At 41.2% G+C, this 27,963-nt stretch overlaps 1 protein-coding gene and 1 long non-coding RNA gene across 6 annotated transcripts in view; one reads left to right on the plus strand and one right to left on the minus strand.

The window, feature by feature from the left end:
• The window catches only part of LOC138739144 (protein diaphanous homolog 3-like), a 481,652-nt gene that overhangs the window by 255,925 nt on the left and 197,764 nt on the right, over positions 1-27,963 (minus strand). For all 5 annotated transcript variants that reach the window (XM_069890655.1, XM_069890654.1, XM_069890657.1 and 2 more), the window contains one exon: positions 27,587-27,688. In XM_069890655.1, coding sequence (XP_069746756.1) covers positions 27,587-27,688 — 102 coding nt within the window. The remainder of the gene's footprint in view (positions 1-27,586; positions 27,689-27,963) is intronic.
• On the plus strand, positions 6,820-27,711 carry LOC138739146 (uncharacterized). The gene is made up of 3 exons (XR_011342042.1): positions 6,820-6,909; positions 19,907-19,945; positions 25,625-27,711. It is a non-coding gene; the product is annotated as an uncharacterized lncRNA (long non-coding RNA).

Consider the following 27,963-nt stretch of genomic DNA (forward strand, 5'->3'; position numbering starts at 1 on the left):
CTGGCATTTGTTTCCATTCACGGTAAAGCCTGCCTCCTGTAGTCTAGATAGTACACGCCTCAACCGTCTGTCATGCTCTTCCTTCATTGTTGCATGGACTATGATATCGTCAGAAATGTTGGCAACTCCAGGAATGCCTTGAATCACTCGATGGATTTCATATTGGTAGATCTCCGAAGTTGCATTAATTCCAAATGATAGTCTCTTGTAACGATACAATCCACAGTGAGTCACAAATGTTGTTACATCTCGGGAACCTGGATCCAGCTCTAATTGATGATAGCCCCATTTCAGATCAATTTTTGCGAATACCTTGCTGGTAGTTAGTTCTTGAAGTATTTCCTCCACTGTTGGTATAGGGTGTCGTTCTCTAATTATAGGTTCATTGGCCATTCTCATGTCAACACATAGTCTTATGTCACCCTTTGGTTTGGGCACAATCACTACAGGACTGACCCATTGTGTCGAATGTTCCACCGGTTCAATAATGTCTTGTTCGATCAATTCTTTAATTTTGGCTTTGACTTTCCCACGAAGTCCAAACGGAGTTCGGCGCATTGGTTGTGCCTTGGGTTTGACCGTTTCATCTACCGCTAGCTTCAATTGTCGACCTTTCAGCTTTCCTACTCCTTGGAAGACTGCGGGGAATTCTTGCTTCATATCCTCGTATGACTGAATTGAATTGACACAAGCTCCAATATGAAGTATTGCCAGGTCTTGTGCTGTGCTTCTACTCAGCAATGGTTCTCCCCTCTCTTCTATGACCATAAACTCTGCTTCGGTGTATTTATCTCCAGCTTCAACAGTTGCAGTAAAACATCCAATGGTCTGCAATGGCTTGGTTGCTGTGTATGGATACAGTTTCTTGGAACACTTCTTTGAGGTACAGATGATCTTTTTCCTTTTCAACTTCTCCCATAAATGTCGATCAATCACATTACTGTCACTGCCTGAGTCTACAATGACCTGCACTGTCACTCCACCAATGATCACTGGGACCTTCTCATGATGTACTTCATTCAACGTAAATTGGTAACAACTCTGTCCCTCCTGGGTATCATCATCGTCACCGTCTATCTGGCGAATGGTGTCTTTCTTTCCAGGATTCTTTCCTTTCCCCCAGGCTTTGCCTTTGGAAGTTGTACTCTTCCTCTTCTGGTCTGCATTGGACTTGCTTTTGCACTTCTTTGCAAAGTGGTCCTTACCTCCACACTTTCTGCAAACTTTGCCTTTGGCCGGGCAATATGGGTCTTTTCCAAAGTGACCTCGGTTTCCACATCGATAACACTCCACGTCCTGTGTCGATGTATATCTTAGCTGGTTATGGCGATGTGAGAGCCTCTTAATTTGCTGGCTTGAGTTCTTTCAGGGACATGGTATGAAATTGCCCTTCAACAGCCTCTAATGCAGCAGCAATGGCTAAAGCATCAGTGAGTTCAACTCAATCCCTCTTTCCAGTAGACGTCTTCTGAGTTTATCTGATCTACAGTGCTGTACGACTTGATCCAGTAATTGGTTGTCCAAATCAGCTGGCATGTAATTGCATCCAACAGCTAGCTGGCGTAGTCTCGTCACGTACTGAGCAATTGTCTGGCCATCTTCTTGTCTCGTTCTCCGAAACAAATGGCGTTGAAATGTAGCATTCGGTGTCACTACATAGTGTGCATTTAATGCATCTACTGCTTTCCGGTATTCATCCAGTATTCAAAAGTGTCTTAAATGTTTCCCAAACTGCGGGTCCCACAGTGAAAACAAGTAACGCCCTCCTCTGCGCTTTTTGTTCAACTGTACCGGTATCTAGAAATAGGCCACGACTGTCGGCGTAGGATTCAAATTCTTCCAGCCATGCCTTCCACTTCACACTTACAGTGCTTGCATCACCCGTTGGGTCAAAATGAGCAATTCCACTGTGTTAGAAAGACACCGTCTGCCCCAGCCATGAGGAAATATTCCAGCCCCAAAAGTAATGAGTCAAAGAGAAAATTCTTATCACCTTGAAGTTCTCTGTAATCCTCTGTAATCTTCTTTAGTCTTTAATTTTCTTCAAGCTTCTTTCATCCTCGTCGCCAATGTCACATTTGTGGCCCGAAATGTGAAGTTAATAAAACATCTAACACAAGTTTTATCAGGTAAACTTCTCAGTGTCTTTATTTTCCAGTTTCCTTTGTTCTCCTGCTTGTGCTCTTATCTCTCTCTCCTACCACGTGACTTCCGGTACATCTCATACATATTCATTATCATGACAGCAGGTACTTAATGTGATGTGAGGGAGGGTTGGCTCAAGAAAAGGGATGTAAACAGATGCTGCTATTAGCTGTCCTACTCCTACTGCAACCTTTATACCTACAAGGGTGCACGGCACATGTGCAGGTGCTGTGAGGTCATTGCAGTGGAGTACAGTACTGTTAAGAGAGCAGATGCTGAGCTGAAGGCTCTCTCTCCCTGCCACGTCAATGTGTTTGATTTATACTTAATAAAGTTCATTGCACCTGTCGTCTCCAGTCATCATTTCAGACACAATAATGAACACAACCAAAGCAACCAAAAAGGGTGATATGCTAAACCTATTGGGTGACAAGGAGATATTATTTAGGTGGGCATGACAGGCTTTTATTGACCCAATATAATTAAACAGAGCATTGTTAATTCAGAAATACAAGGAATTATACCAATTATTTCAAATATTTATTAAATACCCTTCAAAATCACATTTTGTAGTTCCTGTTAAATGCTCATGATTTTCCTACAGGTTGGATACAAAGTTGGATGAAGTTCAGTGCACTTCATTCACTGGGCAGAAGACCACATACAAACCTCACTGCCAGAGTTTGGATCAGTGAGGTCCAGTTGAGTACTTTATCATTGATCGAATTGGCACTTCAGCAGTGGTCCTTCTGGGTTTCCAATTTGGCCAGAAGCCAAAGCAAACTGATCAGATGACTGTGAACAAGGATTTAAATGAGGAAAGCCTACCCCAAATATCTTCTGGAAGCCATGCATTCACTTCTGGCTTTCTAAAGTACTTAGAAATTTTTAACCAGACTTTGCTGCTCCGCCATGAGTCATTACTGAATGGTCAATATACAATTCGGAGTCTGGATTAAATGCCGTTTTTTCTTGCATTATCAGGAGTTTATCTGCACATCTTCTGACGTCATACATTGTCATTCACGAAAAATTACAGTTAAAATGTGTCACATCATACCTATCATTAACCAAGTTGTAACTTTACATTTTGACCTTCATGTTGTTCTGACTCTAAATCTTCCCAACCCAATCTTGTTTAAAGCTCAGCTGCAGATTGAGTTGTCTGATTTGCACATGTAAAAGTCATCACATCCCCCCCACCCACATGACCCCAACATTTTGGCTGAAAAATTGCACATTTTCCTTATGGACCCGACCGCCCACCCATCCAAGCTCCTAATGCTCCAACTGCTGACCCTTGCCTTGGCCGCCTGCCCATCCAAGCTCCCGAGGCCCTAATGGCAGATTCTCGCCCCGACTGCCTGCCCATCTGAGCTCCTGACAGCTCAAATACCCACCCATCCGTGCTCCAAACGCGCCAACAGCAGATCCTCTCTCCAACTGCCTGCCCACCTGAGCGCCTGGCACCCCAAATGCCCACCCATCTGAACTCCTGACGACCTGACCGACCACCCATCTGAATACCCGACACCCCGACCTTTGAATGATGCAGGTACCTACCATGGTCAAAAGTGGTATTCACGAAAAAGTCAACTCCCCCCCCCCTTCAAATTTGACCTGAAAAACTGGTCCCCAAAACTCAACTATCACACGAGTTAATACGATAAATTATCAAAATACAGAAATGTATTATGAAAACTTCTCAAGTTTGAGTTTCTGGACTTAGCAAATGTTGCGAATGGAGATGGAGATGTAATATTGACAGGAATCATTACTGATCAAATTAGGTGTAAAAAGAACAGCTTTAAAAGGGTGCTTCCAAGAATAAGGAATTAAAGACATAAAAGATGGGAGCAGAATTCGGCCATTTGAACCATTGATTCTGCCCCACTATTTGACTCATGGCTAATATATTCTTAGAACCCAAGAGCACTACAGCACAGAAACAGACCCCTTCAGCCCTTGTAGTTTGTGCTGAACAATTCTTCCCTTCGACCCCATTATCTTGTCTTCTTCCCATAACCTTTGACTCAAAAACATATAAACCTCCAGTATAACATTCAACGCTAAATTATTTGATTCAGCAATATTTCCACTTTAAACTTCCATGCATTTTCCTGGTAATGATATCTGGAAAGTACATACAATATTCTAAGCAGGTAGATCACACGTCAGCAATTACCTATCATCAGTCAGAATGAAGCAAACTTCTCTTCAATTTACAACCAAGAGTCATGAAAATCAACACAAATCAGTATCAACATGTTCAAAGCTTGAACTGCTGCTGCATAAATGAAATTTTATCATGCAGAAGTCAAGCATTGGTCAAACATTACAAACTAATGCATGTAAATGATCAATGATTTCTATTACAATACAGATTATACTGAGTCCGCCAGAAGAAACTTCATAGGAATAACGGGGCAACAAAAATAAGACATATCAAGTTCAGCCTTGATCCCCAATGGCCATTGTATGAGATAAAAATAGGTTTCATTCACAACTTTTTGATTTGTTTGACAGCTGTGCAAGGTGGAGACTGCCTAAATCATTCAATTCAGAAGCAAATATTCAGTGGTCAGAATCGATTCTCACCACTTGATGGAAATCTGGTAATAAATCAGGAGTACATTCATGTGCCTTTCAAACCAAAAATCAGAAGTTAATGCATGGCCTTTCACTGTTGGAGTTGCCCTCAGTGTGAATGAACTATTGAGAATTTGAGTGATTTCTGCAATATTTTTCTTGTACAAGATTTGTAAATGTTAAATCTTGTTCAGATTGGAGTACCTTAGCTTTTAAAGAAATGTAAAGCCAGAATCAATGTTGGAGTTTGTTACAAAATCATTCCTCAATTTCAAATGAATTTAATTGAAAATTCCAATCTAATTACTCACATGTTAAATCCAGCACCACTGTTTATATCAACTGTCTGGATGAGAGTGCAGTCGGCATGGTTAGTAGGCTTGAGGTGGACATTAAAAATGGTAGAATAATGGACAATGAGTAGTGGCAGCTAAAATTACAACAGGAATGTGATCAACTGAGTCATCAGGCCAAGGAACAGTAGGAAGGAGTTTCATTCAGGTCAGCATTTTGAAAAGTCAAACAAAGGAAGGACGTACATGGGAAATGGTAGTGCCCTTGGTACTGTATTATTACAGCAAGATCCAGGGGTACAGGTATGCAGCCAGACAGGATGATGAAGACATAGTTTGGAATTTTTGCCTTCATCAATAACAATAATGAGTACATGGCTTCACATAGTTTGTACATGGCTTCACAAACTAAGATTTAGGAAAGGGGGCGGGGTCTGTGTTTGCTGCAGATTTGCTCGTGGCTGACAAAGTCAATGCAGCACAAACATGCCCGGATGCAAGGGAAATTCTGTTCTGGGTTTAGTGCTGCTACATCACAGTTCTTCCTCTATATCCTTTAGTCCTCAAGGCCAGTCCTGCAAGTGGTCCTGAAGGAGGATACAGACTGCTGAATGCTATGTCGCCAACCCTCACAATTGGAGGCATGCAGTCCATTTGCAATAGTCAATGTGACAGGCACCAAGGAATTTCTTCAGAGAGCCCTTGTATCTCTTTTTCAGAGCCCCTCTGTCATAGTGGCCAGTGGAAAGATTGCCAGACAGTGGAAAGATTGCCATACAGCACTATCTTGGCAGGCAACGATTCTCCATCCTGAAGACATGCCCTGCGCTGTGTCTTCAACACCATGGTCTCAATGCTGGTAACCTCTGCTTGTTTGAGAACTTAAACGTCGGTGATGGAATCATTCCAGTGAATGTTCAGGATGGTGCGGATGCAGCGTTGGTGGAAGCGCTCAACGAGTTGGAGGTAGTGATGGTTGGAGACCAACAACTCAGAGCCACAGAGGAGAGTGGTCAGTACATGGCAATGTACACAGTGAACTTTGTGCCTTTCTTCAGATGCTTGTTGTTTCAGACTCTTTTGTACAGCCTGCCGAATGCACTGTTTGCCTTTGCCAGTCTGTTGTCAACCTCTATCCATCTTGGCACCTGATGAGATGGTGCACCCCAGGTAGCTGAACTGCTGGTCTGACTTCAGCTCATTTTCACCGATGGCAATACAGGGAGGGTGGTACTCTTCCTGAAGTGTGAGCTGATGGAGATCTTCTGTCTTCTTCAAGCTGACTTCCCGTCTGAAGAGCTCAGCAGCCTTTGTAAAGCAGGATGTTATACACAGCAAGGCTGTCTCTGAATAGGCAACAAAGGCAGCATCGTCAGCGGAGAGTAGCTCTCGAATGAGTTGCTCCAATATCTTGGTGTGGCACTGTGCTCACCTCAGGTTGAACAGACTGCAATCGGTGCGGCATCCGACGTACACACCGTCCTCCTCATCAAGGTCTTCTGTGGCCCTTTATAGCATCATGCTGAAGAAGATGGAGTTGGAGCAAGAATGCAGCCTTGCTTTACACCGTTGCCTAGGGAGATATTGTGAAGATATAGTTTGGAACTCTTGCCTTCATCAATAACAACGAGTACAGGAGTTTGGATGTATGATTTGGAATATAAGCAGTCCCTGGGTTACAAACATCCGGGTTACAAAAAACTTGTACTTACAAACAGGCTGTTCCCCAATTAGTGCATGTGCATATTGTTACCTCACAAACACTAAATAAGAACCTTAAGTACCTGTTCCACCTTGTGTACAAATTCGGCTTATGGAGAGACCTAGGTAATGGAACTTGTTCATGATCTGGGAACTGCCTGCATTGTAAGCCTTGCCACAGGTATGAATTTCTTGAAACTGTCAAGAGAGCAATAAAGATTCAGAAAGATGCTGCTGGTCAGGAGAACTTGAATTATAGAGATAAGCTAGGATTATTTCCCTTGGGGAGCATAAAGCTGAGGAGTGGGCTTACATAGGAAAACAAAATTATGGTGGCTAAAAGGAGAATAGCAGTCTTTTTGGCAGGGTAGGAAAGTCTAAAATTGAAAGGCAAAGGTTTACAGCGGTGGGGGCAGGGATGTAACAGGGATCTGAGGGGCAACTTCTTCCATAGAGGTGGTGTGTTTATGAAACAACCTGCCTGAAATTTAAAAAAAATATTTTGATACGTAAATGGGTATAGGATTAGATGAAAGTATTCAGGGGAACCAAGAGCAGCATATCTAAATTTGGTGATGACATCAAATTGAGTGAAAAAGCAAATTATGTGGAGGAGACACAGTCTGTCAAGATTTAAAGACACATTGAGTGGGTGAGTAAGCATCTGCCAGAAGGAGTGATGCTAAGTGTGAGACCATCCATTTTGAAAGTGTTGACTTGTACGCCAAATCGAATTTAAGATCTCAAAAGTGTATCTGGCCTTTTTGTCAACCCCACATTTCTGAGAGACTTCTGAGGGTTTCAAGAATTGAGTTATACACCAAAATATATGCAGTAATTATGAAAAGAATAGTTAAGATAGAAACATGGAGGTCATTTCCTCCAACAAATGAGACAAGAACTAGGAATGTAGTCTCAACATTTACAGGATAAGATTTAAAACAGATTAGGAGGAAATGTTTCTCTCAGAGTAGTGATTCGATGGAATTCTCTTCCATGGAAGCAGGAGATCCTGCCTCTAAATACATTGCAGGCAAAAACAGATTTTAAATAGGGAATTAAGGGCAGTGGAGAAAAGGCAAGTAAGCAGAGTCAAGTCCATGGCCAGATCAGCCTTGCCCTTAATGAATGGCAGAGCAGGCCCAATAGACCAGACATTTTCTCTCCTTCAGCTGAATTTTACTCCAGTTGAGATTCATTCTAAATCCTCATAACTTTGATCTTCAACAATCATGTAGAATTTTCTCAAATGCTAAGTGGAAACTCTGCACACGGAATGTTGAAATGTTTACCAGAGTTGACAGGAAAATCATTTACACAAAAAGGATTAGAAAGTATGAAACTGACTCGAGTTCACCAAGTTCTAAATAAATAACCACAGGACTGATGGATGTTTCTGCAACTCTGCATTGTGTGACTAATATTAATCAACAACAAATTGCATTTGTGGAATTATTTTTTTAATACAGATACCACAATATTTCCAGTATCCTGGTATTTTCCCTTGTGACTCATGCAGTGTAATCGTCATAAACCTTCCTAGTAGAACTGAGACATTAGGTGAGATAATATCTAACCTGGAGACTTCAGCTCTTCAGCCTCTAAAGAATGTAACTGTAATGAAAGCAATGTTTTATTCTGCACAGAATGCTTAATCAACAGAAGAATTTAAGACAGATGTTCAATCCCAATCAAAAGAGAGGTCAAAAGTGTGCACCCAAATAGATTAAAAACACACAGAAATGCTTGAGGAACTTAGCCAGTCTCACAGTGTCCAAGATACATTTCCAATGTTACCAAAAGGTGTCTCAATAAAGAGACGGATGACTAGCCGTGGGAGGGGTCTAGACTAAAAAAGGTGTTAATTGGATATGATAACAGGAGAGGCGATAATTCTTTTTGGCTCTGTCAAAGGAGATTGAGGGGAGAGGGAGAGACAGAAGCCCCTTTCACGTTTGCAAGTGATCTCAGGAATTAACCGCCAATTGAACTTTAAAGTGCCTAGTGTGAAAATAAAATCAGCTAAACACCTGCATCAGATGATATCATCTCACACTGGTGATTAACGGCCTCGACCCTTAGTACAATCCCAGGCAAATGCAAACACCGGCCTTGCAATCAGGCAATTGTAAAATGGGTAATTGCATTGTGGGACTGAAATGGCCCAAGTTTTTGCATGAGTGCAGGAAGAAAAGATTAAAATGAAAGTATAAACTTTGTCGTGGGAGAATTGCAATGGGGGGGTGAGAGGCAATAAATTACGATAGCAGACAATTTTTAAACTGTGGGAAAACTGGTGGCCAATAGAGCAAAATTTATGAAGGGCGTTGGAAAAAAGCAATGGCAGACCTGACTGGGGAGAGGGGGGGGGGAAGAGGAGGGGGGGGGAGAGGAGGGGGGGGAGAGGAGGGGGGGAGAGGAGGGGGGGAGAGAGGAGGGGGGGAGAGAGGAGGGGGGGAGAGAGGAGGAGGGAGAGAGGAGGAGGGAGAGAGGAGGGGGGGAGAGAGGGGGGGAGAGAGGGGGGGGGGAGAGAGGAGGGGGGAGAGAGGAGGGGGGGAGAGAGGAGGGGGGAGAGAGGAGGGGGGAGAGAGGAGGGGGGAGAGAGGATGGGGGGAGAGAGGAGGGGGGAGAGAGGAGGGGGGAAGAGAGGAGGGGGAGAGAGGAGGGGGGAGAGAGGAGGGGGGAGAGAGGAGGGGGGGAGAGGAGGGGGGAGAGAGGAGGGGGGAGAGGAAGGGGGGAGAGGAAGGGGGGGAGAGGAAGGGGGGAGAGGAAGGGGGAGAGAAAGGGGGGGAGAGGAAGGGGGGGAGAGGAAGGGGGGAGAGGAAGGGGGGAGAGGAAGGGGGGGAGAGGAAGGGGGGGAGAGGAAGGGGGGAGAGGAAGGGGGGAGAGGAAGGGGGGAGAGGAAGGGGGGAGAGGAAGGGGGGAGAGGAAGGGGGGAAGGAAGGGGGGGGGAGGAGGGGGGGAGGAAGGGGGGGAGGAAGGGGGGGAGAGGAGGGGGGAGAGGAGGGGGGTGAGTGTGAGAGAGTTCATAGAATTCTGGAGGGGAGGGTGAGTGACCAAGTTTCGTGGCTGACGTGGGGACCAACGACAGAGTGGAGTGGAGATGAGATCTTGAAGAGGAATAGAGGGAGTAAAGAAAGTTGAAGAAAACAGGACCTCAAGGGTGGTAATCTCAGGATTGCTGCCTGTGCCACATACCAAAAATGTTAGGAACAGGAAGTTGAGCCAAATGAATGCGAGGCATTGGTGCAGGGGGTAGGGTTTCAGAATTCTGGATAATTGGGATCTCTTCTAGGGAAGGTCTGACCTGTACAAAAAGAATGGGCTGGACCTGAACGGGAGAGAGACCTATACCTTGACAGGCAGGCTTGCAAGAGCTGTTGGGAGGGTTTAACATAGTTTGGCATGTGGAGTGGGAATCAGAATATGAACGCGAAGATTAGGGTAGAAGGGAACCAGGACGTTAGGTTCGTAAGAGGAAATAGAAAAATGTCAAAAATAATCTGCAGGAAAGAAGACAGAAAGGACATGCAGGTGAAAAGACACGAGAATTTGATGAACAACAGAAATGCAGCAAAATTGGGGGATGCCAAGATGGCGTAAAAGAAAGATGTGTATTCCACCTTTCCCCAGCTGGATCACTAAATACCCAGTTTTTAAAAAGCATAAAAGTGGTCAAAAATATTATTTACAGTTGTTTAAATAACAGTGATTTATGATGGCATTCAATGTGAAAATTACCATACAAAAGTGCGGAAGAATTGAGGACTACCTGCATAGCTGAATCCACAGAATCATCGCTGGGAGTCTCTAAGCCTCAAAGGACTCCAGCCTGTTCGAGTTTGACTCCAGCGCCGATCCTGCCTCCGCAAATGGATGCCGAAACCTTGGTGAGCTCAGCCATTGCCAATCTGCGTTCACCTGAAGTCATGCATGCGGGCGGCACGGCCAACAAGGGGACCTGCGAACCCGCAACATCGCTGGGCGGCTCGGTGGTGTGCAGTGTAGGATGCTTCTGCATGTCCGGCAGCGTTGCCTGCCTTGCGTGGGGCATACCGAGTCCGAGAATTGCTGGACAAAGTATGGGCTGTAGGGGAGTCCGAACGCCGGCATCCCGAAGAGGTCGAGGTGCCGGTGTCGGGTGTCCAGACACGCAGCTGTTCAGCTAAAGGATCTACATTGACTGAGGAAGAAGAGGAACTTACCTTAGTGGAATTTGTCCAGGAGGAAGAACCTGAAGTTAAAGGAGGTAGACTTCAAAAAGTGGAGGTGGAATCTGGAATGGATTTAGTGTTTACTATTTTGGAAGGGATTGCTTGTCAAATGCACAATATGTCAAAACAAATATCAATTCAGGTGAATCAAGGATTTATGGAGATGAAAATAAAAAATGAATACCCTGTGTGATGAAATGTCAACTATGAAACAGGAAATGACTGTAGTTAAGAGTGATATTAATCGATGTATAAAATCAGTTGATACTGTGCAAGATAATTTTAAGAAAATTGAATCAGCCTTTTCTGAGTGTCAAAATCAGGTGGAACGTAATAGAGAAAAAATTGAAAAAGTGGAAGGTTCTTTTGTAGATTGGGGGTTTTAAAAAAGAGATTTAATGAAGAGGATTGATTCGTTGGAAAATCAAAGCCGAAGGAATAATGTGAAAATAGTTGGTCTTCCAGAGGACATTGAAGGTGCCGATCCTATAAAAAATTTTAATTATTCGATCCCAGAGGTGCTGGGTAAAGAGCTTTTTCCTGAGGGCTTGGAATTGGATCGGGCTCACAGAGTTCTGAGAAGAAAACCGCTTCCAGGACAAACACCAAGAGCAGTCTTAAAATACCAAGATTCTACGTATGGCAGTACAGAAAGCACGGCAGAATCAGTCTCCATTATTGGTTCAAAATGACAGAGTGTTCTTTTATGCCGATTTGAGCCAAGAGGTTATTAGAAGACAATGAGAATTTAATATGGCCAAAGGTGTTTTGTGGCGAAAAGGCTACAGGTTTGCTTTTCGTTATCCTGCAATTTTGAAGGTATTTTTATGGAAATTTTTAACCTTAATTCTTTGAGAATGATCATGATGCTTTGGTTTTTGCTAATTCTTTGCCGGAACTGCGAAGAAATGGGCGTTCTCCTCCGTTGTCTCCTAAGAGGAGGGTTAATGGAAATAGAAATTGACATGGGTATGGAAAGAATGGAAAGAAAGAAGAGATGACACAAAGTCTTCTTGATGTTGAAGATCCGGAGCAGTTGTTGGGCTTGGAATCATTGGGCTGAATATATGGACTACGTATTATTGTGTTTAATTAAATAATAAATATGTAGCTGGCTGGGGTGGGGGGGGGTGGGGTGGATGACACTGAAAACTTTGATAGTCATCTGCTGCTAGTGGGCTTACCACACCCAGATTATTAGGGTGTTACTACCTTTGGGTGGTTTTCATTTGTAATTAAAAAAAAAATTGAGGGGTTTTCTTTTGGAGGAATTATAGAGGGGAGCATTATTTTATAGTGTGTAAATATATTAGTAGTTAAAAAAGATGTCTAAATTGAATTTTGCAACTTTTAATGTTCAGGGATTAAATAATACAATTAAGAGAAAGAGAATATTGGCTGATATTAAGAAAATGAAAATTGATATTACTTTTTTACAAGAAACACATTTGACTGAAAAAGAACATTTGAAATTGAAAAGAGATTGGGTTGGTCATGTTTTTTCTTTTTCTTTTAATTCTAAGGCAAGAGGAGTAGCGATTTTGATTCATAAAATATTTACCATTTGAATTGGAATCTTCAGAGGGGTATGCTGGCAGAGTATTAAGAGTGAACTGTAAAATTTTTGCTGAATCTTTATGCCCCTAATAAAGGTGATGAGTGGTTTATTTCAGAAGCTTTTTTTACTGTTAACTCAAGCTAATGAAAACGTCTTAGTTGGTAGTGATTTTAATTGTGTTTTGGACCCTTTACTGGACAGAAATCCAGAAAGTATAAGGAAATCAAAGATGGCAACACAAATTAATGAGTTAATGAAAGATTTAAATTTGGTGGATATTTGTAGAAAAGTTAATCCTTCAGAGAAAGATTTTTCTTTTTATTCTTCACGACAAGATTCGTTTTCTAGATTTGATTTATTTTTGGTATCAGCACATTTGCAAGGTAGAGTATTAAGAGCTGAATTACTCTTTGCAGATGATGCCGCTTTAGTTGCCCATTCAGAGCCAGCTCTTCAGCGCTTGACGTCCTGCTTTGCGGAAACTGCCAAAATGTTTGGCCTGGAAGTCAGCCTGAAGAAAACTGAGGTCCTCCATCAGCCAGCTCCCCACCATGACTACCAGCCCCCCCACATCTCCATCGGGCACACAAAACTCAAAACGGTCAACCAGTTTACCTATCTCGGCTGCACCATTTCATCAGATGCAAGGATCGACAATGAGATAGACAACAGACTCGCCAAGGCAAATAGCGCCTTTGGAAGACTACACAAAAGAGTCTGGAAAAACAACCAACTGAAAAACCTCACAAAGATAAGCGTATACAGAGCCGTTGTCATACCCACACTCCTGTTCGGCTCCGAATCATGGGTCCTCTACCGGCACCACCTACGGCTCCTAGAACGCTTCCACCAGCGTTGTCTCCGCTCCATCCTCAACATCCATTGGAGCGCTTACACCCCTAACGTCGAAGTACTCGAGATGGCAGAGGTCGACAGCATCGAGTCCACGCTGCTGAAGATCCAGCTGCGCTGGATGGGTCACGTCTCCAGAATGGAGGACCATCGCCTTCCCAAGATCGTATTATATGGCGAGCTCTCCACTGGCCACCGTGACAGAGGTGCACCAAAGAAAAGGTACAAGGACTGCCTAAAGAAATCTCTTGGTGCCTGCCACATTGACCACCGCCAGTGGGCTGATAACGCCTCAAACCGTGCATCTTGGCGCCTCACAGTTTGGCGGGCAGCAACCTCCTTTGAAGAAGACCGCAGAGCCCACCTCACTGACAAAAGGCAAAGGAGGAAAAACCCAACACCCAACCCCAACCAACCAATTTTCCCTTGCAACCGCTGCAATCGTGTCTGCCTGTCCCGCATCGGACTTGTCAGCCACAAACGAGCCTGCAGCTGACGTGGACTTTTTACCCCCTCCATAAATCTTCGTCCGCGAAGCCAAGCCAAAGAAATAAAAGTAGAATTATATCATATCATTCATGATTACTTTTTTCTTGTGAAAGTTTGGAGGTAGTACGTCAGTCATTTAGATGGAGGTTTAATGCAATGTTAATGAAATAAAAAGAGTTTGTTATTTTTGTTAAAGAGCATATCTCTTTATTTTTGACCGAGAATGTTAATTCTGTGGATAACCATTTTATAATATGGGATGCTTTAAAAGCATATTTGAGGGGGAAAATTATTAGTTATTCTACCAAATTAAGAAACAATATATGGTAGAAAGTTTAGAGTTAGAAAATAAGATTGCTGAGTTAGAGAAAGATTTTCAGAAAGGTGTAACAGAAGATAAAAAAAAGTCGTATTAGCGAGTTTTAAATTACGATATAATACTTTACAAACTTAAACAGTTTGAGCGCTTAATTAATCGATTTGAACAACGTTATTATGAGTTGGGGGAAAGAGCTCATAAGGTACTTGCTTGGCAATTGGAAGCTGAACAGACATCTCGGACTATTAATGCTGTTAAGAAGAATTCAAAAATTGCTTATAAACCTCAGGAAATTAATGACCAGTTTTATTCATTTTATCTAAAATTATATATTTCTGAGGGGAAACAGGATAATGGTTCTATTGACTCTTACTTATCTAAATTAAAGTTAGACAGAAATGATGTTCAGGAATTGGAATCTCCATTTACGGATTTTGAAATTAAGGAAGCTATTCAGGAAATGCCTAATGGAAAATTCCCAGGGAATGATGAATTCCCTGTGGAATTTTATAAACTTTTTTATGATGATTTCTCTAATGTATTCGGAGAAGTGTTTGATCAAGTTACTGAAGATCAGAAGTTACCAGAATCATGTTTAAGTGCTTTAATAAATGTCATTCCAAAAAAAGAGATCCATTAAAAGTGTCTTCATATAGACCCATTTCTTTATTGAATGTAGATTATAAAATTATAGCGAAAGTATTAGCTAATAGACTTGCTAAATAATTACCTAAATTGGTACATATTGATCAAACAGGTTTTATTAAGAATAGAAATGCATCAGACAATATATTTCGATTAATTACTTGGTCAACGCATATCGAAAGCAACCTAACCATTCTATGGTGGATGCATTAGATCCAGAAAAAGCTTTTGATAGGGTTGAGTGGGATTTTTTATTTGAAGTGTAAGAGAAATTGAAATTTGGCCATTTTTTATTGGTTGGGTTAAGGCTTTATATATGAACCCAATTGCTAGGATGGTGACAAATGGACAGATTTCTCTACCATTTAAATTGACTCGTTCAACTCTACAGGGCTGCCAGTTGTCACCAGCCTTATTTGCATTGGTTATTGAACCGTTAGCTCAGGCTATTAGACAAAATGAAGAAATTAGAGGGATAAGAGTTAAGAATGAAGAATATAAAATTAAATTATTTGCAGACGATGTGTTGGAATACTTGACAGAACCGGAACGGTCGTTGAAACAATTGCAAGAGTGCTTGCTCAAATTTTGAGAATTATCGGGATATAAAGTTAATTGAGATAAAAGTGAAATTTTACGAGATGGAGTAGGAGATTATTCTGAATTTAAAACTATTACAAAATTAAGGTGGACAAGTAAAATTAAATATTTAGATGTGTTTATGGATACTAATTATCAATCATTATATCAATTAAATTATGTACCTATATTAAGATTGATTAAAACAGATTTGATTAAGTGGAAAGATCATCCATTAACTTTGATTGGTTGGGTTAATTGTATTAAAATGAATATTTTTCCTTGAATTCAATATTTATTTCAGTCAATACCTTATTTACTTACTAAGGGCATTTTTTAAGATTTGAATAAAGTAGTGTGAGAGTTTTTATGGAAAGGTAAATTAGCTCGAGTGGTGTTGGATATATTTAGATGAAAGTATACATTGGGCGAACTACAATTACCACATTTTCAAAACTATTATAAGCGGCCCAGTTGAAGTTTATTAGTAGATTGATGGATTTAGATCAGCCTCCTAGCTGGGCTAAAGTGGAGATGGCGTGCATTTCTAGGGTTGAGATACATTAATTTATATTTTGTTGGAATTTGATTTTGTTACAGCAATATGATATGCCGATAATGAAACATTTGTTAAAGATTTGGATTAAAAAATAGGGTGTTAGGGTCGAAAGATAAATTATCTATTTTACCTCCATTGTATAATAATCAGCTTATTCCTTTTTCAATGTTTAATAACCATTTAAAGATTTGGGATTCTAAATGTATAAAGACAATACAAGATTGTTTTGTTGAGGGGCAATTTCTTTCTTTTAATCAATTGAGAGAAAGATTTGATATACCTGTAAATTCTTTGTTTTCGTATTATCAAAGAGTTTTGATAAAAGATAAATATGGTAGAGAGATGATTTTACCTACTTTGTCGAGATTTGAATCTTTGATTTCTTCTATACCGAAAAAGGGTTACATTTCAGTTATGTATAATTTGTTACAAGATTCGGACAATTATAAACTTTAATGAGAGAGTGATTTAGTATTTATTTTTCCTGAAGATGGTTGGGCGAATGTGTGTCAGGACAATGTAATTAAATTAAATTGTAATTAAAATTAAATGTAATTAAATTGACTAATGTAAGATATGGAATGATTAATTATAATTTTTTACATCAATTATATTTGACCCCAGAAAAGCCAAAAAAAAATGGGTTTAGTAATTCGGATTCTTGTTTTAGATGTGGCTCATTTATTGGAACTTTTCTACATGCTGTTTGGACTTGTGTTAACGCTCAATCATTCTGGCAAGGAATTAAAGTAGTTTTGGAAAAGTTATATAATTTTATATTAACATTAGATCCAATGATTTGTTTGTTGGGAAATTTGTATTTGTTAAGGGGAATGGGATTGGACAAAATTCAAATTGCTTTTGTACGTTTGGTGTTATCAGTAGCGCGTAAATGTGTTGCTAGTACTTGGAAAGATGAAACTGAAATTAATATATCACATTGGCACAATGAATTGAAAGTATGAATTGTCATGGAAAAAATTACTTATAATTTACATGATAATTCTTCTTCTTTTGTTAGTAAGTGGTCTCTGTATTTGAAATATATGCATTTAGATATACTTTGAAATGTTATTTAACATTTAGAATGTTTTATATATATATATATATATATATTCTATATTTTTTTTGCTCCCCTTAAGGGAGTTGGCTGAAGGGGTGGGAGGGTGGGATGGGTGTTAATGTAAAACCTTTATTTTTTTCTTGATTATTTCTATACTGTATGTTACGCTTTTTTTTTACTATCTTTTAAATAAAATTTTTTAAAAAAGAATGTAGCAAAATTGATAACAGATTCTGGTCTAAGGACACTGTACTTAAATGTACAGAGCATTAGAAATAAAGTAGATGAGTTTATTGTAGAGCTACAGATTGAAAGATAGGACATTGTACCCATCACTGAGACATGTCTTAATGATGGATGTGTTGGGAGCTGAATTCCTAAGTGTATACCGTGTATAGGAAAAATAGGCAGGTACGTTGAGGGGGTGACATGGTCCTGATGGTAAACAATGATATTAAATCACTAGAATGAAGGGACATAGGAGCAGAAGTGGTAGAATCCTTATGGGTTGAGAAAAGGCAAGGGTAACAAAGTTCAGAATGACCACAAATGGCAAGGCTAAAAGGACCTTAATAGTATATACAGGCCCCCAAACAGCAGTCAGGAAGTGAACAACGACTTACAACTGGAAATAGAAAAATAGTTAAAGAACGAAAATGTCAGTTATGGGGGATTTTAACATGAGAGGGGATTGGGAAAGTCAGGAAAGTGCTGGATCTCAGGAGAGAGAGCACTTGCATAATGCCGACGGGGTGGCTTTTTGGAACACCTTGTCAATAAGCCCAGCAGGGGGATCGGTGGTTTTGCATTGGGTTATGTGTAATGAATCTGAGCTGATTAGGGAATTAAAGGCAATTAAAGCCTTAGGAAATAGTGATCATAACAGGATTGAGTTCAGTTTCAAATATGAAAAAGAAAAGTTGATATCAGGTGCATCAATATTTCAGTGGAACAAAGGGAATTACAGTGGTTTGAGAGAGGAACTGGCCCAAGGTGACTGGAAAAGTAAGCTAGATGGAGGGACAGCAGAGCAGAATTGGATGATATTTGGACAAGAAATCAAGAAAGCACAAAAAAAATTATGAATAGAAAAATAGCACAAATGTGGGTAATAAGAGAGGTTAAGGCCAAAATAAAAGCAAAAAGGAGAGCATACAATAAAGCAAAATTAATGGAAAAACAGAGGACTGGGAGACTTTAAAAAACTTACAGAAAGTGGCAAAAAAAGATGAATTATGAAAGGAAATTGGCAAATAACATACAAAAGTATACTAAGAGTTATATAAACAGTAAAAGAGAGACAGGTAGACAATAGGACTGATTGAAAATGATGCTGGAAAAATTATAATGGGATGGCAGAGGAACCAAATGAGTATTTTGCAGTGAAGATTGAGGAAGACATATACCTGATATCCAGAGGTCTTAGGGAATAGAATAGTCAGGATTACTAGAGAGATAGTGCTTAGTAAACTGAATGGACTAAAGATAGATAAGTCTCCCGGACGAGATGAGGTTCACCCGTGGGTTCTGAAGGAGACGGCTTTGCATATTGTGGAGGCAATGCAATTGATTTTCCATAAATCAATAGACTCTGGCATGGTTCTGGAGGATTGGAATGTCGCAAATGTAGTTCTTCTATTTATGAAAGGGGAGAGACAGAAAAAAGGAAATTATATGCCTATTAGTCTGACCTCAGTAGTTGGAAAGTTTTTGAAGTTTATCCTCAAGGATGAGGTAATGAAATACCTCGAGGTGCATGACATGACAGGTCCATGCACCTTGAGGTTTCATGAAGGGAAGCTTCTGTTTGACCAAACTATTGGAATTTTTTGAGGTAATCTTAAGTATGATGGACAAGGGAGAGGCTTTGGATGCAGTGTATTTGGATTTTCAAAAGGCCTTTGAAAAGGTGATGCATAAGAGGCTGCTTAATGAGAATCCATGAAATCACAGGAAAGAGATTATAATTGATAGGTATCTAATTAGTCATGCTATCAAGGGATAGGCAAAAAGGCTGGAATTTGGAACAAGATGCAAAAACAATTTAGCTCAGGGTGGAGTTCCAGAAAAGACTCGATGGGCCAAATGTCCTACTTCTGTTTCTTTATCTTGTGATCTTGTGAGAGAGAGAGACAGAGAAAGACAGAGGGAAATGCCTTTCACAGTAGTGAATATACATTCATAACCATTTTGAATGTTATGAAAATGAGTTTATAGTCAAAATGCAAAATAATGAATAGAATTTAATATTATGGTAGCCTATTTGAACAAACAACACTAGAGTACAGTTCAAGCCCCTTTGCCTATGACATTGCTCCAACCATTTATATGTCAAGTTGTCCATAATTCAGGCTATGATAACCTGGGGACAGTATGCATTAAGCTCTAGTGTAAATTTTTTTTTAAATTTACAACATAGTAAAAGCCAATTCTGGATATTGAAACCTGTGGCGCCCGTTACACACATTTAATCTACAACCCTGTAGTCTTGAAGATGGAAGGAAACCAGATCACTCAGGGAAAACCCATGCAGGTCATGGGGAAAACCTAAACTCCTTACAGATAGCACCAGATTCAAACAATGGTCGCTGGCGCCAGAATAGTGAGTCATTCGCTACGCTAACCATGTCGCCTTTTACAGTCATGAAATTCACAAAGCATTTCAGCAAATAGTCAAACGACATTATACTTATTAACCAAATCTGTTCCAGACTAGCTTTAATTATGCCTTGAATTTTGCTCATCCTCAATGTTAATGGCACATCTGATGGTTAGAGTTGATCAGAGAATCAAAGAGAGATTCAGTTGGGAAGTAGGCCCTTTGACCCTCAACAACCTACAGTATTTGCATTGATCCAACACTAATCCCATTATTTTTCTTCTGCATACTTTCTCATCAGCTTCCCTACTCATGAACACTCGATGGACAATTTAGAGTGGTGAGTTAATTTACCAACTTTCATATCTTTGGGTTGTGGGAGGAAACCAAAGCACACTACAGAACATGAAATTCTCACACTGACAGCACCTGAAGTCAGGATTAAACCGGAGACTCTGGAACTGTGCGGCAACAACTTTGCCAGTTGTGCCACTGATTTTGTGGCCATCCTGTAATTGGGACCCTGAACACAAGTTCAATACCTTCCAATAACTGAACTCAATTATAGTTTGCAAATGAATACCTGTTCTTGTGTGTTTTGATGATAAAATACCAGTCATTAAATCTTCCAATTACCTGAGTGGCAGTTTTCTCTTTCCCTTTGGGAATATTCAGAGTTTAAAATATCAGAGCAAATGGCAATCTAATTTAAATACTCTGAAACAGATGGCTGAGAGTGTGATTCAAGCCGATAACACGTTCAGAATGCAGATTTCACACAAGTGCTTTGAATCAGCTCTCAAGGGTTAAATCATGAAATGGGCTTGACGATAACAATGTCCTCACAAATTCTCAGCCAAATACAGAATATTAAAAAATAACTCATCTGATATGGCCTTCAAGAGTCCCCACAAAATAGTACTGCATTTCTGTAAATTTATTACAATTTTCCAGATAGAAATAAGTATTGAATATACACTTCAATCTTCAGTTTGCCTCTGAATAATTCTGACAATTTATCGTGTGAATTATTACATTTGCCTTTCTTCAGTACTGAAATTATGTATCCAAATAATCTTTATGCATGGAATTGTTGTTTTTGGTCACTTGCTATTTGCTATTTCCTGTGGATAGTTTGCAATTTTATGCCAATAATCAATAATTCAGAACTATACACTTGCTATTCTATAGCCGGTTTCAGATGGCCACAATACCCAACTGTAAAGCCGCACATTATTCTCCTGTGCAGCTGTCGTGTGGCAATCTGAAACAGGAAAAGCCAGCCAGGAGGTCTACTCGCCCTACCCTTCTCCAGTAGGTATAATATCCTGCTCGGAGTATTCCCCATTGCAGCTGAAAGCAGCTGAGGCAAAGCTTCTAGCAGCTTTCAGGTGCCTAGCAGCAGGCAGGCTGACTGTCAGCCACCCTTTCCTCCCCGCTGCCTGACAGTCCCCTGGCATGAGACTACTGGGCTTATACACGCACACAAAATCCCGCTAAATTTAAAAGGTGAGAGCTTTCGATAAGTCAGGATCCTCGGGGACGGCCACCCCAGCCCCATACTCACCCCCCGGCCGCCCCAGCCCCACAGTCCTGTACTGGGGCTGTCAGGCAGCGGTGAGGCGAGCTGTCAGACTGCTGTCTTGAGTAGATTTGCTGCTAAACGGCTAGCAGTCAGCTGGCACATTCAAGTGCCCGAAAGCCGTCCATTCCGTGGCCATCTAAACATGCCAACTGAACTCTGCTAGCCGCGCCTGCAGTCACCAAATCTTTTTTGGAACATCTAAAAGCGTCTTATGGCATTTTGTTATGAGCAGTTTGCTGTTACTGTATTGTTAAACAAGTATGCATCTGAACATCGTGGCAAGATGTTCTGCACTGAACAGCAAGCCCATTAGGTGATTTTCTAGGAAGCTAATCATGCTGTCCCATCCACACAAAAGCAGATCAAAGAATTCCAAGATTCCAAGGCCCATTTCTGCAACCCTCCAGAAAGATATACTTTTTGTCCCCTCCCATTTCCCTAACAATTTCTCACCACAACTCTCGACCCATGTCTGGAACCTACCTAGCTTTCTTCATTCACTCTACCTTTCAGAAGTAGAGGAAATGTTGTATGAAACTTTCAAAAGCTTTTCTACTACATCCAACATTTTGAATCTCAAGCCCAACTGAACACTCCAGTGGCAGCCTTTGCACAATATAAATGGCCTGTATGCACCATGAATTTAATGAACTGTAAGATTAATGGACTTCTCCTAATGTAGAATTTTTCAGATAACCTTAACATCTCATGCAAACAGTACATTATTATTTCCAAAAAAAATCTCCTTTAACTATTTGTTCATAGTTTCCATACAAAACTCTCGAGCAATTTTTCCCACTTATACCATGAAAAAAAAATTGAACTTTCCCTCGCCACCACCATCCATAATACTTCATATGCCCACCATCTCCTCAATGACCAGATTCCCAAAACCAGACCACCTCATCTTCATAATGAATGTCCAATCCCTTTATACCTCTATCCCCCACACAAGTCTAAAAGCACTTCACTTCTTCTTGGACCAAAGATCCAACCAGTCATCCTCTACCACCACCCTGCCCTCACTCTAAATAACCTCCTTCAACTCATCTCACTTACTCCAAATAAAAGGAGTAGCCATGGGTACCTGCATGAGTCCCAGCTACTCCTGTCTGTTTGAAGGCTTTGTGGAGCAATCTATGCTGCAAGCCTACACAGGCAAGACCCCCACCCCAACTCTTCCTGCCTCATGCATGAATGATGAGCTTGTCAACTTCCAACTCGATCTCAAACTTACCTGGTCCATCTCCCCTTCCTGAATTTTCCTGTTATCTCAGGAGAATAGCTTTCCACTGACATATACTATAAACCCTCCAACTCCCAAAACTACCTGGACTATACTTACTTGTACCCTTCCCCCTGCTCTTAATTTCTTTGTCTCTGTCACATTGGTTTCCAGGATGAGGTCATCCATTCCAGAGGTTCTGAAATGTCTGCCTTCTTCCACAAACATGGCTTCCCCTCCAGCACCATCAACTCAGCCCTCACCTGCATCTTGCACTCATCTGCTCTGGGCCCCCCCAACCCAAGACGCAACCAACATAGAATCCCCCTCATCCTCACCTAACACCCCACCTGCTTCCACATCCAACACATCATCCCCTGGAATTTCCGGCACTTACAACAGGATTCCACTGACATTTTTCCTTCTCTTCTTTATGCCTTCCGCAGGGAGTGCTCCATCTGTGATTCACTCTTTCACTTATCCCTCTCCACCCATCACATTCCCGCCACCTTCCCCTGTGCCTGCAGGAGGTGCAACACCTGTGCCCACACCTCCTCCCCCATCACGGTCCAAACAGGTCTTCCATATGAAGCAACACTTCACTTGTACATCAGAGAGACCAGTCGCAGACTGGGAGATCGCATCACTCAGCCCTTCTACTCCTTTCGCAACCACAGCAACCTCCCAGTGGACAACCATTTCAATCCTGGGTCACACTCTTGTGCTCACATGTCTGTCTATGGCCTTAAGTACATTCTCACCCTGACCAACCATGTATTGGAGGAACAACATCTTATTTTCTATCTCGGCACCATCCAGCCACATGGCATGAACATTGACTTTACTGCTTTCTATTAAACCTGCTCAACTTTTCTTTCCCCTCCCCCTTTCCTGTCAGTTCTTTCACCCACACAGCCCTACATTCCTCCTCCCCCTCATTGCTGCTGACCCCTCCCTCCTTTCTCCACCCATCATCTCCTGCCTTGCCACCCCCCTCCTACTCTTTTGTTCAGATGCTTGCCAGCATTTTTCAAACATTGAAGGGTTCAAACCTGAAACATCAGTTATGTATCTTTGCCTTTGCTACATAAAGGACACTGTTACATCAACTGAACATCTTCAGCATTTTGTGTTTTCACTTTAGACTTTGTCTTGTGCGTCCTCACTGGAACCAATACCCAATTTCACTTCAAAATTTTGCAGTACAGCAGCTCAAAGTCCCTTAACAGCAATCAATCTGTGCTTCTAATTGCACTATTATTTTAAAAACTAAATTGCAAAAGTATAATGCCGATCTTCCATTATCATCCATAAAATGGCTCAGTCCTCAAGTAATGATATTCACTGAGGATTTAACACTGACCAGAGATATAACATCCAAACAACCTGGATGCTCCATCCTGCAGTTTATTGAAGGTGCTTTCAGGTGGCCAGAATACCCAAATTTAAAGCCGTCTAAAATACACGAATGCGGCTGTCGGGTGGCCACCTGAGAGTGGAGAACCCAGCCCCGAGGAGCACTTACCTAATCGTCCTCGGGGAGGTATATTCTCCGGCTCAGAGAGCACCCCCTAGGCACCTGAAAGCAGCAAGGCAGCTAGCAGCTTTCAGGTACCTAGCAGCGGGCAGGCTGTTGATAGCCACCCTCCCCACAGTGGACCAGGGACAGTGTGGGGCAGGAGTCACCATGCGGACCGGGGACACTGTGGAACAGGAGTCCCTGCTGCCGACACCTACCCTCCCCACTGCCTGACAGTCCCCTGACATGGGACTACGGGGCTGGCACGGCCGGCACGTGACTTCGGTCCCCTGATGTCCCGCCCTGGCTGCTCCTGCCCCGTAGTCCTACACTGGAGGGCTGTCAGGCAGCGGGAAAGCGAGCTGTCAGGCAATGGGGAAACGAGCTGTCAGACTGCTGCCCCTGCCAGGACTCAGGAGCCAGTGTTTGCTCCGCGGCACCTCTCCCCGCTTCAGTCCATTCAGGTGTCAGAACACTGCCTTCAGCGCTGCCACCTGAACATCTCTTCACAGACACCCACAGCCACATTCTCCAGGCCATTCCACCTGAACACGGCTTAAGACTGAACAAGGTACTTTGAAGAGGGCTCAGGCCTGAAACAGTGACATATCTTTACCTCCTATGCACTCTGCAAGACCTGCTGTGCTCCTCCAGCATTTTTGTGTTTTTAATTAGTAAAACAAAGATATCCCATCTCCAGAAACGATGCTGACCATCAAATGTCACCACGTCACCATGAATGTAACCAAAGGTACAAAGCTGCTCAATTAATGCAATGGATACAGCATATGTGGAGGTGGTAATTCCTGACTTAAGGATGCTGTTCATGTCCTATCATGCCATCTGACCTTGCATAGTTCCAATAGGGAACAGCAACACCACTGATTTCATTGTTGTAAGTGACAACTTCGGAATAACAGTCATTGACAAAGAAAATATTTGATTAACATGGAATATTGTATATAATCAATGATCACTTAATTTTCAAATGGGGAGATGGTGTTTGTTCACAAAAAAAGCTTCACATTACATCTTCGGTGGACCCAAAATGTTTTACAAGAGTGAATTTTAACCCTTAACTTTTTTTTGGATTATTTTTGTGCCATAAATGGATAGAAATGCACCAATGACAAAAAGGCATCCACCTTCTTAAAATCATTGTTTAAGACAGGAAAAAATGATAAAAGCTGCCTGAGATGAATTAGAGGAATGTTAAATATGTAAGAAAATTTGGGAGTAAAAGAATGTGAAATGTAAGAAAGCACAAAAGAACTGGTGAGTGACATGTGCCTCATGACTTCAACAGCAAAAATCAGTGTGAAAGGTTGTATCCTGTTTAATCCAGTTCAAGTCTCGTATTTAGCGTTTCTGCAGTCTCCATGGTAACAGTCAACTTTTACAGCCACACAACTCTCAGTGCCTGAAGGACCACTGACACAGTCAATGCAAGGCAGAGCAGTCAGCGAATGAAATTTCAGCCTCAGGATGAGAACCTGAGCATCATCCAGAAACTGCCATTTGACATTCTGACAGTTCACGTTGTGCAAGGCTTTGACTGACTTTCTCCAAATTGCTGTTTAGAAACAGTTGAAATACTTCCCAATGATTTAAAAAGTAAGAAACATTAAATTAATTTTAAATTATACTGAGCTGAAGTAAATTTATTGAAAGCATACTTTTTTTTTTACAGTGAACAATATGAAGACAAAACAAACATCTCTTTCCAGTTCTGTTATGCCATTCAAATGAATGAGTTCATTACATTCACAAACTGTGGTGGCATACAGATGAATACAGAGACACATCAGGTCAAATGCAACAACAGCTGACCTTCAACACATTATCATCTTTCAAACTGCTCTCTGCAGAAGTGGATATCAGCTATGGGCAGAAATATTAGGCAGCCATCAAAATTTCACAGGCTAAGTGTTGCATAATTATTAAATGCAGGCAACATTACGTGGTGGTGTTCTGGTTATGGAATTCACCCTTATGGAATTCAGGAATCACATCCAAAAATATAAGATGAGGAACAAGGTTCATTCTCAAGGATTTGTGCAGAGAAAAGGATAATTAAATCAAGACTTTTTATCCAATATGTTTCATGATGGAAGGATGATGTGGCTACATGTTGCTAAAAATTGTGAAAGGGGCTTTTTACTTTGTTTGCAACTGCCCCCACCTCACATCAGTAATGTATGAAGTCACCTTTGGTCAGTTTTATAGATGCTCCTTGCATACATGAAGGATGAAATATCGTTCACTATTAGTTGCAACATGCTTACTGAATATACTCATGTAGAAGTCGATGTCAAAGTCAACCCCAATTTTTGGCCAAAATATCTGGAATTTTCACATATTTTGCATAAAATTCAATCCTTGTTTCTCACCATGGTCCCAGCCACCAGCAGGACGGAGCTCCCAATGCCTCAAACGTGGAATGATACCTCAGCCTCGGCTGCCCACCCACTGAAGCTCTCGACGCCTCGAACCTGGACTCGTGCCTCGGTCATCCGCCCATGGGAAATACCATCATCTCAAATGCGGACTCTCACCTTAGATCCAGCCACCCACAAGCCGAGAACGTGGACTCTCGCGTCAGCCCCAGCTGATCGGAACTCCTGATGGCTCTGATGACGCAGATACTTACCGTCGCCCCGACTTCCCACATGGTAGGATGTGTGTTTTGATGTGAAGACTATTATTTTATTCATTGGACTTGTGCAAGTGACATGGTATTTTGGACTTCAGTGTGAATTTCAGCCCCATAAAAGTTCCATCTATGCAATAGTTGACCCCATAAATTTAACATTCAAAAATGGTCTACAAAATTCAACTTTTACACAAATATATCATTATGTTTAGCTCTGCAAGCAAAACATTTATCATTTTCCTTTTCACACAGCCCTGATTATTAAACACAGTTCCATTAATTAATTGTCATAAATTTAAAGTTTGAAACTCCAAATCCAAGACTGATGTATCTACCCCAGACACATGGCAGTTGCTCAAGGATTTTACTAACCATCACTTCTCAAGAGCAACTATGAATGCCAATAAACTGCTGGCCTTGCCGAGAATCCCATCATTCCATTAGTTAAATAGAGGATCTATACATTTCTCACATTTTCTATAACCTTAGGTTCATGCTTTTGTTATTTCTTACTATTTCTGTTGCAACAGATTTTTTAAAACTCCTTAAATTAGTATTTTTTTTTCATTCCTTGCTCCCAGAGCTGACAACTACCAGCTCTTGCCTGTCACAGCAACCTCGTGCATTTCTCGTTGCACCTAAATTAATTTGCTTCACAAAGAAAATTCACTTCTTACCCATTAGCTGAAATTTTAACGAGTTCCAGTGAAAGAATTATTAAGCCAACTGATGAAAAAATGTTAAAAAACACTTTGCCTCACTCCTTCCTGCAATGAACTTGACCTTTCAAGTAACCCATTTCACACCATTAAAATGAAGAGCAGAACAAAAAGACTATAATACATTTTAATAATAATGCAAAAATGTAAACAGAATGACAAGCACTGAACACACTGAAGACACCTTGAACTTCAGCTATGCTTATGGTCCAGAAAACCATTGCAAGCTCAAAGGAATTAATAATTCTTCAGATCTCAATGATTTGCACAGAACACTTACCACAACTCCAAATTGTTCTGGTTCTGATAAGTTATTGTAATCATTCTTGAAACGGGCCAAGGTAACCATCTGTTCTTGATCTGGTAGATGGTGCAGCAAGTTCTGTTGACATAGTACACAAATAATATCAAGACACTTTAAAGTATTCTATTGCCTCGAGTCCAACTGAAATTTTACACTCATTTTAAATGACACTTGTGCAGAAGTCCTGAAATTAGATCAAGAGATGAGAAAAACTATCAGAGATACACGGGACTTTGGGGTAAAGGACATAAACTATTTGAATCAAGGTTCCGAGTTGGGGAGGTCAGACAATTTCAGGAGAACAGAATTATTCGGTTTGTGATTTGAAAGAAAATAGCAAGTAGCACAAACAT

The sequence above is a fragment of the Narcine bancroftii genome, chromosome 7 (assembly GCF_036971445.1).
Source record: "Narcine bancroftii isolate sNarBan1 chromosome 7, sNarBan1.hap1, whole genome shotgun sequence".
Taxonomy (NCBI): Eukaryota; Metazoa; Chordata; class Chondrichthyes; order Torpediniformes; family Narcinidae; genus Narcine; species Narcine bancroftii.